Consider the following 12,621-nt stretch of genomic DNA (forward strand, 5'->3'; position numbering starts at 1 on the left):
ATTCTACCATCTATTTACTAGCGAGTAAAATATAAGACAGTTTATAAATGTTGCTATAACGTGAAAATAAAAATAGGAATACTTTTTCTAACGGAAGATGTAAAAATTTCAAAATTAAAATCAAAATTTAATTAATTTTCTTGTATCTCGTTTGTAAGGTTAACCAAAAATTTTTATTTTACAGCTACTAAGAATTAGCCTTTATAACACCACCAATTAAATGTATTATGTAATAACGTTAAATATTACATCACTATTTATAATTTTATTGACTCTTGGAAAATATTTTCTACTTTGGAATGGTAACATTATGCATCATATTAAAATATTGATTTTTCTTTTAAAATGCTTCTCTAATACCTATATTTAATATCTACTGAAAAATAATGTACTCTAATTAATAACAAAACTATATTACTGTCAACCTTTTTAAATAAGCTCGTAAGTACTATGAAAGTAAAGCAAAATCATAATTTTCAAAAAATATTGTTTGATTTTTATTTTGTTTTTCTTTTTGTATTATTGTTATATTTATGAACACATTTTGTGAAAACTACTGTTGGAATATAATTAGTTTCTTAACAACTTAAGAAAGCTTAACAGGTTGACGACAGATTTTAACAGAATTTTATGCTATACGTAAACTTATGATATACAAAAACTTAAAAGATATATAATAAAATTATAAAAAAATATTTATTTGCTGTATAATCTTTAATTCAAAACCATATTTTCTCTTAATTTTTTTTAAGGATTGAAAAATACAAAGACAAAATTGTTTTATCTTTTTACAAACTAAATTGGCGAAGGCCTACTTTAGCAACATGAAGTAGTACAAATTGTTAAAAAAAAGTGAAATGTGACACAATAGGCGCATACTTGGTCAGTGTTGTCACTGTCACATTGTGGACTGTGTTGTGACTTGTGACTGTTATGATCCTAATGATAAATATTTTAAACTATGTTGTTAACACTAGGCGATCAAAGTGCAATTAGATAAGAGGTTCAGAAGTTTTTGCTCTTCACATTTTTTTAAGTTTATATACATATAAAGATGTCTTTTGGATTTGGAAAGTTCGGACCATTAGTTGGGGCTATTGACGAGGGCACCTCAAGTGCGCGTTTTATTATTTTTAAAGCTAACTCTTGTGAAGTAGTGGCATCATACCAAAAGGAGCTAGAACAATATTTTCCACAGGAAGGATGGGTTGAACAGGATCCCAATGCTATTCTAGAAGTTGTTACCATATGTATTACAAAAGCTGTAGAGCAATTAATATCATTAGGCGGGAAACCCCAGGTAATTTTATTTTCTATAAAAAAAATTAATTTTCAAAATTTATGATAAAAAATAATTTTTTTCTTAATTAAAACTTTCTAATTTTGAAAGTAAATATTTTTCTTAGAATTTTCTACCAAACTTCAATATTTAGTTTGCTAATAATTTTAAAATGACTTCCAATTGTTTTTAAATATAATATATTTTTCTTAACTGGATGTATGCCAATGTATTTGGTTTAAATGACCCTGACGTGTCATTGAAAATGTGTAAATAAGAATAAAAAGTCAACAGGTATGTAAGTTTGAAAACTGTATATTAGACATTAAATATAATTTGCATGCTGTAACAATATCTTTCTGAGCTAAAATTTTTAGATAAAAATATCTGGTATTACACTTAATGATTTAAAAACAAGTATCTTTAAAGAGAGTAATATAGATTTTTTGACTTCATATTCTAAAGCACTTGAACTTTTGTCAAAAATATTCTTTTGTTGAAAAAGATTATATCATTTACACAAAGTGTTGTATCACATGAGCTTCTGATAATGTTTTAATAAGTTATATTAACTTTCGGACAGTTTTAGACAAAATCTTCCTTAACTTTACATAACTATTAAGTTTCTTAAACAATTTTGGTAATATCAAGATACTGAATTATATTATGGCTGCAATAAAGATGAAGTAATGTTGACAATGTCGACTTATAATGTTATATCACAATTTTAACTACTTTTATGTTTATTACTTTGATAATAGTTTTATTTTTATAGTGCAATTCATTGAGTTTCATATACAAGTTGTCTTAAAATTACATATAATTTATAAATTCTGTTGAGTAAATTTATATTAATGAAAATTAGAAGTTTATATAAGAACAATAATATGTATCCGACAGATTAAAATTAATTAATGACACATTCATTATACATAATCTTTGTGTATTAATGTCCAATTTTATTTATTTTGATTTCATTTTACACATGAATGTTAATTAGCTTTGTTAAACTAAAAAATACAATTACCTTATGGTTAATAATATCAATTAATTTTTTTTCACAAATACATTTTTTTTTTATTATTTTTTACTTCGATGCAATGTTATTCATAATTCTTAACACTTTTATCCATAAATTTCTCTTGTTAAAGGACATAATAGCTGTTGGTGTTACAAATCAACGGGAAACTACAATTGTGTGGGATAAATACACTGGAAGGCCATTACACAATGCCATAGTGTGGCTTGACATGAGAACTTCATCTACCATTGAAAAGCTTCTTGACACAGTGCCTAACAAGACTAGGAATAAGAATTATTTGAAGGTAAACTATTATTATCTAATGTTTTCTATTTTAGCATTAGTTTCAATAACTTACGACAACATATAAAAGTATTATGAACACCTTAAATTGTAAAAAATAAAAATACTTTGTCACATATTGTTAACCAGTCATGAAAGTGTTCTAGCAGTTTTAATATAAACTCAAGCACTAATAATTTCCAACTTGTTAATTTTCATGTGACTTTCTACTTTAAACACCCATTTTTCTACTTCTCCTGAGTGATAATCAGAGATAATAATATCTTTAGAAGTTTTATAGTTCTATACTCATATGTAAAAATGCTTTTGTAAATTCTTGATGAAACCAGTTCTGATAATCTGTGTGTAAAGGGCTAGACACCTTGATTTTATATTAATTTCCCCCTACATATTGTCATTGAAGTTTATCGACTTTCACACCCTTGAATCTGAACACAAGTACCCTACTTACCTCCCAAGTACCCTACTTTCCTTCCTCCCATTTTACAATCATCTGGTATGTTGGTGAGTTGACCAGCCCATATTGAGTTTAATGTTGTATTTCAAGGGACAATTTGACTTAGTGGAAAAAACATTCCCGTGAATTCTATGGCGCCTACAGAAATTCATTTATAATAATAAAAGCAATAAGCTATGACAAATTAACACTTTAACTTTCAAGAGCAGAATTAAATTAATGTCGATTGTGTGAAATTAATGAATCGCTTCATCTTAACAAGAAATCAAAACAAAAGTTGATTTTGTTGATTACTCTAAGTTCCAATTTTATTTCTACCAAATGAAAATAACAAAGGTAGGCGCACTTAAGCATAATTTAACCCATGTTATGTTTGGCTGAGATCTTTAGTCGCTAGGTACACATTTTGTCCCCAAACGCAGGACTGGCCCGAATCATTAAGATTAAATAAAGAAATAAACAATTTTCATATCTCAACTGAATTCTAACATTCTTTTTACATTCAATATAGTTGTTTTTTGTCACATTGTTCCTATATAAGTTTTGGTGAAATAAGAGAATAATTTATTAGTAGGACATGGGTAACAGAACAATGTTCAACACCTGCACATGATGTAATAACGGTCTAAGTTATCTAATCTCTTAGTATAATTAATCTTTTTTTTGTATTATTTTTCTCTTGGATTTTGTTAATACAATGAAAAATGAAGGTATTTATAATTTGATATCAGTAGATATTTAAATTAAATTTGACATACATATAGAGAGTGTTTTTTCATGTAATTTAAATCAATTTCAAATACAAGGTCAAGATTCATACAAAGCTACGTGCCTTGTCCAATTCCGTCAATGACGCGATTCCCGTTTCTTATTTATAAATCTACGTTAATACTGTAACATGCGAAGATTACTGAATAAAAAACTGACGTGACGTGACGATACTGAATAAAAAACTGACGTGACGTGACGATGCTAACTTTGACTAAGCATACTGTTTGTGCTGACGTCATTTAAGCTGCTGTTTGAATAATGTTGCCTATTAATTTGAAAGGAATCATACAGAAATTTGCAAGTCAATGTTTTAAAATTTAATTCCATAGTCAATTACTTAATCATTATTTAATACTGGTGTGTAATACTTTTTGTATTATTCCACGTTCCATCTTATGAAAGCCGTTGTGTGGTCTCCCATTGTCACCGTACTTCAGTGCCGTCAAGCTGAGATGGCTAAGCGACAATGTTGACGTAGTGAAACAAGCTATGAAAAAAGGGACATGCTATTTTGGTACCGTTGATTCGTGGATTATATGGAATTTAACAGGTAAATGAAATAAAAAATAATATAATTTATGATGACACGTTTGGAAACGATTTTGACATTTATTTTTCTTTCATAACTCAGTAATAATTTTATGTGGCTTTATTCAACAGTACGGGTGATATCATCAAATATTGGTTGAAAAATTTACACTTATATTTGAACTTGTGTTGTGATTGTTGAAATAATTTATTTATATTTTTCAAGGCGGTCCAAACGGCGGCAAGCACGTCACTGATGTATCGAATGCCTCGCGAACAATGCTCATGAATATAGAAAATTTAAAATGGGATCCTTTGCTGATTAAGTTCTTTGAAGTAACAAAATCTGTTTTGCCAGAAATCAAATCTAGTTCTGAGGTAAGTAAAGATTCTTTTGTTACATTTATCATTAACTATATATTTAATTTTATATCCATGTGAATAATCAAGGGTTCAATATAAGATTCTAAAAAAAATATAATTGAATGCTAATTGTTGTGTAAGCTATTCTTTGTATAATTATTACTGTATAAGAAGAAGGGTTCTTCCAAATTTACTTTATTTTTCTTATTAGGTTATTAACTTCTAGAAGTTTTTTTATAATAATTTAATATCAGAGTCTTTAGAGGCAACCAAATGAATTGTTTAGATTTTTTCATATATATATTTTTATTACGTAATGGTATTAGTCAGGCATCTGTTGAATGACATACTGGCACTGAGTCAAGCAATAAGAAAAATACCTACATTTTTGTAAATTATATAACAAACTCAAAACTAAAACAAAAAATCTTTTTTATAAAATGAATCAATGTAATTGATTTAGGTTTTTGATTAAATAATCTGTGAATATTTTGAAGAGGTAGGTGAACTCCTGACATACCACCGGCAGAGTTAAATGTGTTGCACGAAAGAAAATATGACAACTATCCAAGTTTTAAAATAGTTGATTTTGTATTTTTAAAACAGTCTGTATGGTACAGTGTACTTATTCTTTTTTAGATATATGGCCGTGTGGCAGATGGTCCTCTCAAAGGCGTACCTATATCTGGTTGTTTGGGGGATCAGCAAGCAGCTCTAGTGGGACAGATGTGTCTGCAGAAGGGTCAGGCAAAGGCTACGTATGGTACTGGCTGCTTTGTCCTATATAATACAGGAGATATTCGCGTGAACTCCAGCAGGGGGTTGCTCACAACGGTCGCATACCAGCTGGGTAGCTATAATCCACCTTGCTACGCTCTAGAGGGCTCTGTAAGTATTGGTCTGTATATGCTTACTTACCAGACGAAGTTATACTTAAACGTCTTGTACAATTTTATAAATATCTATTCAGAAAATTTAGATTCTATGCTGTTTGCAATTTTTGATGATTTGGTTATACTGCGAATGCTATGCCATGCGAAAATTTCAAATTATTGAATGTTGTTATGCTATTTTTCATAAATGTTATTTTAATTTAATTAATGTTTGATATTGAAGGATGAATATCAAATATTTTTTTACAGGTAGCTGTAGCTGGGGCCGCTTTAGGTTGGCTAAAAGACAACATAGGCATGATAGAGAACGCCAAGAAATCACAGGAAATTGCTGAGAAAGCCACAGATAATGGCAGTGTCGTTTTTGTACCGGCTTTTAGTGGGTTATACGCCCCATATTGGAGACAAGATGCTAGAGGGTATACTTTATTTTTATGTGAAAGAATTACGCACTAATTACAATGTATATACGTATATATATAATTTATCATGCTACGTAGCAGATAACAAAAATTTTAATATTTTTGTTTATTCCTTCCATCAAAATCCATATTTTGTATCACTTATTTATACCATTGTATGTAATATTACAGCGTTATCTGTGGTATAACAGAAGATACAAACTCAAACCACATCGTCAAAGCTTCTCTAGAAGCGGTTTGTTTCCAAGTCCGCGACATACTAGACGCTATGAATGAAGACTGCGGCATTCCCTTACAATTGTTGAAGGTATTTATAGTATAGAAGTATAGAACTAACGAAGTAAAATTACTTCGTTAGTTCTATATCTTAAATATGATTAAATCAAACAATTTACGAATACCTACTGAACTGATGATACTGTATGTGATTTGACTAAATATTTATTTTTATATTGATTATATCACGATATTCCAAAAGGAGGCCAACATAAAGAGATAAATTTTGTAAATACTCAAAAATTTTAAGTACTTAACCACTTTGAAAACGATTTTATAATTGAAGAGTTCAACAAAGAATTAATTTATTGATGGTGATTAAAAAGTGTATCATAATTTTATAAAGTCGGCCACTGAGCATTGAAAATTTAATATTATCCCAACATTTAATTATGTTGCTCGATTTAATTTATGATACCAGGAAATATTTAAATCTACAATGCTTATTTTTCATTTACAAACCGACGTTTTTTTGACCCTTGAGTGAATCTAATTAAAACTAACTTAATTTTACTACCTAAAAGAGAATTATTTAACAAAGACATCGCATAGAAACTAGATTGTTGGTAGATGTTCAAAAAGCTTATTTCGGCAACACAAATGAGGGTAATACAAGTAGGATTTTTTTTTGAAATAATACAGTAAAAAATATATAATTACTTAAATAATAACAATATGATAATATTTTTAGTTTTTGTTAAATTATTTGCATTTAAGTCCAGTAAAACATTCTTAACTGATAACAAAAGATAAAGAAAGATTTAATAAAATGAACTAAAATATTTTTGGCCACCTAAATTCTTAAAACCGTCCTAGATGCGATTATTAAAAAAATATTAGCATCATCAAGCCCTTAAAATTACAAAAATATGTAAACATTGAGAAAAAAAATTTTTGGAAAAGACCAAGCTTTAGCGGTACCTCATTTTGAAAACGTATTATTATTATTAATTCTTAGCTTTCATGTTTTAAAAATATATTTTTTCACTTTGGAGTCAAATATTTTTTACATATTGTTGGTTTTAAATTTCATCAGGGGTGATTAAACGGATTACTATCTATAAACAGTTGAGGGATTCTTAGTATAATTTTTGTAAGATTTTTTTTTTAATTACTTCAATTGTTTAAAATAGCTCTGGACTTGTCGTCACATTATGTCTAAGAGACGCCTTTAATAGTGGAAGGTGAAAGGTGGTGACGTGTTGGTTATTGTTCTAAGTATCCTTATATAAAGTCCGTACAGAATTTTATTAGGGTTTTTCTCCTTTCTTTTTATTTTTTCTCATTTATGGAAATGACTGGGAAATGTATTTACAAACATTTATAAACATTTGGGATGTTCCTTCTAAAAGTTAAACAACATATTGCTTATGTTACACGCTATTTATAAGAAACTGACTTTAAATGATAAATAAACAAATTTATTATTTGACATTTCTGAATGTAATTTTAGCATGACGTATAACAGAAATAGTTTTATAAAATGAGTTTATTTTGTTACAGACAATTATTCATGACATATATTTTTTAAGTATGAATTTTTTCTTTGTCTAGATTCGTGATAATTTTTATTATAGATAGTTAATTTCATAGTTGAGTGAGATTTGTTTTGAAAATTGTTAATGGGCACAGAGTATTTTAAGGTCTTATTTGCTCTCGGGTAAAGAATGTTGTGTTGTATCTATTGCCTTTGAGGTTTTTAGTAGCTTCAACAAGGTGATAATAAACAGTCTTCTTAGTATTTTAAATAACGTCTTCAGAAAGATTTATAGATATTGCTATATTGATGACTAACTTAGCTTGTACAATATACCCCAGTACTTGTTAAATCTATCTTTTTTTTATAATTAGTATTCGCCGCCAAAGTCAAAACAGAAACAGAGCACAGTGTCAACCGTAACGGCGGGTTCGTCGCGTGGCTCAGGACTTACCGATAATATAGAATGTGATCTTAATTGGCAATGCAATTTTTATTGCCAGTTCGGCATCAATTGCCAAAAATTTATTGGTTGGAGTTGTCAAATGACTTACAACTGCAGCGTAGACTGCGGTTGGATCGTTAACTGCAAACAGAGATTGCTAGAAACTGGCAATGTACCTACGACAGAAAACAAAATATCACAGGCTAAGACATCGGAAGATAAAGCAAACAAAGAAGCAGATGAATCGGATTCAGTTGCCACAGAAATTATTAATTTACCTCCGTCTGCTACAGTAGCTGTTCCATCTTCAGCTAAAACATCGATTGATAAAGTCTTAGATACTTCAGCCAACAAGACAGCGTTCGCAGCTGGTCCAGATTCAGCAATCACAACGACTCCAGCCGCTAAACCAGTCTGCAACATACTATAAGGGTCACCAGACATTAAAACTCGAATTCTGCTCGTTATGTTCTCATTTTGTTCATATTTTTTGTTGCGTATGTCCGCTTCCTCGCTTTGTTAATGAAGGAATGTCAAATAAATGTGTCTCTGGTTTGAATCTTTTCTCGCGTGTCTTCTAGTAGAATCATAATAGGTTGTCAAATGTCGCTCTTCCGTCTTTTCTCTTTTAAATTTCGCGGCTATGTACAAAGCGCAGAGAGCTCGTATCTGGCAATAATATACATCATTTGACAGGTCTTGACATATAAAATGACGCTATGCATTAATAGTTTGGATACTTGGTTCAACAGTTATAGACGTGGAAACATGGAGTTTACTAACGCCGAAATTCGAGCTATTTTAAAATTTTCCTTCGTTAAAGGCAAATCCGCTAGAGAAACGTTCAGTGAGATTAATGGTGTTTTGGGGGATGGTACTCTATCACTTCAAACCGTGAGGATTAATACCAATAAAATCTTAGAAAACATCGAGTTAGACCGGCATGTGGCATCTCGTGATATCGCCCAGAAGGTGGGAGTATGTCATCAAACCATTTTAAACCATCTGCAGAAGGCTGGATACAAAAAAAGCTTGATGTTTGGGTGCCGCATGATTTGACGCAAAAAAACCTTCTGGACGGAATCAACGCCTGCGATATTCTGCTGAAATGGAACGAACTCGACGCATTTTTGAAGCGGATTGTGACTGGTGACGAAAAATTTATCACTTACGACACTGTCGAGCGAAAACAGTCGTGGTCGGAGGCCGGTGAATCGTCCCAAACAATGGCCAAGCCGGGATTGACGGCCAGGAAGGTTTTGCTGTGTGTTTGGTGGGAGACGAAGGGAATTATTCACTATGAGCTGCTCTCATATAGCCAGACGCTTAATTCTATAATCTACTGCGAACAACTGGAACGCTTGAAGCAGGCGACCGACCAGAAGCGTCCAGAATTGGCCAATAAGAAGGGTGTAGTGTTATACCAGGACAACGCCAGACCACACACTTCGTTAATGACTCCTCACAAGATACGGGAGCTCGGATGGGAAGTTTTATTGCATCCACGGTATAGCGCCATGAGATTACCACATGTTTCTGTCCATGGCGAACGCCCTTGGAGGTGTAATGTTGAACTCAAAAGAGACTCGTGAAAAGTGGCTGTCCAAGTTCTTCGCAAATAAGGAGGGGGGTCTTCTACGAGAGGGGTTTTATGAAATTGCCGTCTAGATGGAAACAGATTATCGAACAAAACGGCACATATGTTAATTAAATCCGATCACTGAACCATTTTTTTTAAATATATCGAGCATCGAATAAAGAGCAAAAAAGCGGAAGGGAGATATTTGACAACCTAATATGTTGGATTTATAACAAATATGCCAAGAATCTGTTTTAATTTTCTCTCAGTTTTGTTACTTGCCTGATGATTATTATTTATATTATAAATAAGTAGTCTGGTCGAATCTCGTTTTGTTTAAGCATAGATGTTTGTTTATTTATATAAGTAGGTCAATGTGTTTTGTCAGTCGATATTTTTTCGTATGTAGAATCCTGTCCATTATTTCTTTTTACCGATAGTTTTTCAGGCTTCCTTTGTATTTACCAGCGTAATCTGTGTTAAAACCAAAAGGACTGAAATAAAATGCATTATTAATTTTGGTCTTTTTGATAAAAACAATATCTTGCTTACAATATATGTTTTAATAAAACAAAAAAAAATATACCAACCAAGCCTATATGTCTGTTCTTCTTTTTTGTTTTATTAATAAATTAAGCAAAATTTAAGCAAACTCTTTCGCGTGTTGATTATGAGTTCAATTCGAAAATGATTTCCGATATCCGATATCCGATATTGATGAATGCATGCGTTTGTGTTAATTTTATTATCCAGGCGTGTATTATATTCATTAATTTCTTCCTACAGGTTGATGGGGGTATGACGTCGAATGATCTTGTAATGCAGATGCAGGCTGATCTTATTGGCATAAACGTTATAAAGGCCGGTTTCACAGAGAGCACAGCGTTGGGGGCAGCCCTGGTCGCGTTCTGGGGCGTCGAGAATAACAAAGCTGCAACCATAGCTATGACCAGTGGAGTCACTTACGTACCACAGATAAGTGAAGATGAGAGGGACATGAGATACAAACAGTGGAAAATGGCGGTCGAAAGATCATTGGGTTGGGAACAGAATTAAACTGTTAAAATGAACTCTCAATAGATTTATATTCAGACAAAGTAATATATATATTTATATATTTTTGAATTCAAAATGTAATTAACGTATCACGACGTTATTGTAGTTATTAAGATTTTAGTATAAATAAATGTGGCCTATTTTTTTGAATGATTATAACACCTTACTGGTACTCGTATAAGTAATATTTACATAAAAATATACATCTTCGAAATTGGCGCTTGAAAGTATTATATAATTTTAATTCTCGAAAATATAATGTTTCCAAAAAAAGCACTTCATGATTAATATGTGTTAAATTATTTGCATTATAAATTTTTTTTTTTGAATTTTTTCAAAGGTTTTATAACTGATAATTGAAATGAATATGAAATAAAAATAATTATATATAATAAAATTATATGTAATGAAATTAATTGAAGTGTGTATTTTATTAATTGAAAAGGAAATTATATGATATTTTTGTTTCTGACATCACATTGAAGTTTATCTATGATAACAGTATAAGTATAAGCATATTATACATATATATATATATACAAACAACATGTATTGATGTTCACATGTTTTGTAGAGGGTGTAGAATGTTTATGCTCAATGCAATGTAATGTGCACCCTGGTGCGATATAACTCATAAACTAATACAAAATTATAATTTTTGATTGTTGCATTGCATATTTTTCGTCTCGTATCTAATATATTATATTTAGTTATTAAGACATTATAATTGGTGTCAAAGTACATTTGTACTCATTGTTATATTTAGAACCTAGAATCATACTGCGGGGTAAAATATAGTTTTAGATATATGATATAGTATTTAATATAAATGTTTTAGAATAAATTATTAAAATTTTATATATATTTTCTATTAACCTGAAATTTTCATTAATTGTTTTATTTATCGGGTCATTTGATGTAAAAATGTAATATGTTTGTGATGGGGAGTTTTTTGATAAATTAATTATTATCTGTAACTTGTTTGAAACTTTATGTATTTTTTTGTAATAACATATAATAACATTTTTCAAAAATTATTTTCTTATGAGTTTTGAGAAATATTACATACAAAACTTGGATTATATTTTGATTAGTTGAATCTGTTTGTCATAACAATATTAACATCTGTTTGGTGTCTTTGTTTATGATAGGCTAGTGACCTTACTTTATATTACATATGTACATACATTATATTAAATTAATGTGTTTATATAAATGAATATATTAATTGATGTTCTGAAATAACGAATTTGTGACTGAAAAAGTCGATGTTAAGGAGATGTCTACTGAAATTATTATAGAAGCTGGTTTTTTAAAGGTTATGGTGATATCTAAATGTTATAAAAACCGTGCCAAAAGGCCTGTTAGTACTAAGTCTTAAAAATATCAAAAGACAGCTATGAAATTACCATTCCATTAATGATGTATCAATGCTGTTTATATAATAAACTATGGTGACGTCACCATATGGTTTTATTTTTTACAAACATAAAATGTCCTGCGTTATCCCTTATTCATTAGGAACACTGCTATTTTATAACAAAATTAACAGAAGATAATTTTTCAGTTCGGATTTTTAAAGAATCGTTTTAGAGATTTTGTGTTATTAAAGTTACAATACAATTTGAACAAGGAAGTGGGTGATAATATAATTTAATATTAATTTCCTTGCCCATCGAGATTTTCTTGTTCTCAGACAACGTTATGTGATTTTTGTAAGAATAATATGTACATTTTGTAACAATAAATTC

The 12,621-nt window shown here is 30.0% G+C and overlaps 1 protein-coding gene across 3 annotated transcripts in view; it reads left to right on the forward strand.

Moving 5' to 3' along the window:
* The window catches only part of LOC116777707 (glycerol kinase), a 160,495-nt gene extending 148,811 nt beyond the window's left edge, over positions 1 to 11,684 (forward strand). For 2 of the 3 annotated variants that reach the window (XM_061526035.1, XM_061526036.1), the window contains 7 exons: positions 2,431 to 2,604; positions 4,234 to 4,381; positions 4,586 to 4,737; positions 5,362 to 5,610; positions 5,865 to 6,034; positions 6,209 to 6,344; positions 10,601 to 11,684. In XM_061526035.1, the coding sequence (XP_061382019.1) occupies positions 2,431 to 2,604; positions 4,234 to 4,381; positions 4,586 to 4,737; positions 5,362 to 5,610; positions 5,865 to 6,034; positions 6,209 to 6,344; positions 10,601 to 10,870 (1,299 nt within the window). In that variant the 3' untranslated portion in view covers positions 10,871 to 11,684. Of the gene's footprint in view, positions 1 to 890; positions 1,301 to 2,430; positions 2,605 to 4,233; positions 4,382 to 4,585; positions 4,738 to 5,361; positions 5,611 to 5,864; positions 6,035 to 6,208; positions 6,345 to 10,600 lie in introns of those variants that run through there. The other variant, XM_032671391.2, reaches the window with a different exon arrangement.
* The last annotated feature ends 937 nt before the right edge of the window (positions 11,685 to 12,621 follow it).

The sequence above is a fragment of the Danaus plexippus genome, chromosome Z (genome assembly GCF_018135715.1).
Source record: "Danaus plexippus chromosome Z, MEX_DaPlex, whole genome shotgun sequence".
In the NCBI taxonomy this organism is placed as follows: Eukaryota; Metazoa; Arthropoda; class Insecta; order Lepidoptera; family Nymphalidae; genus Danaus; species Danaus plexippus.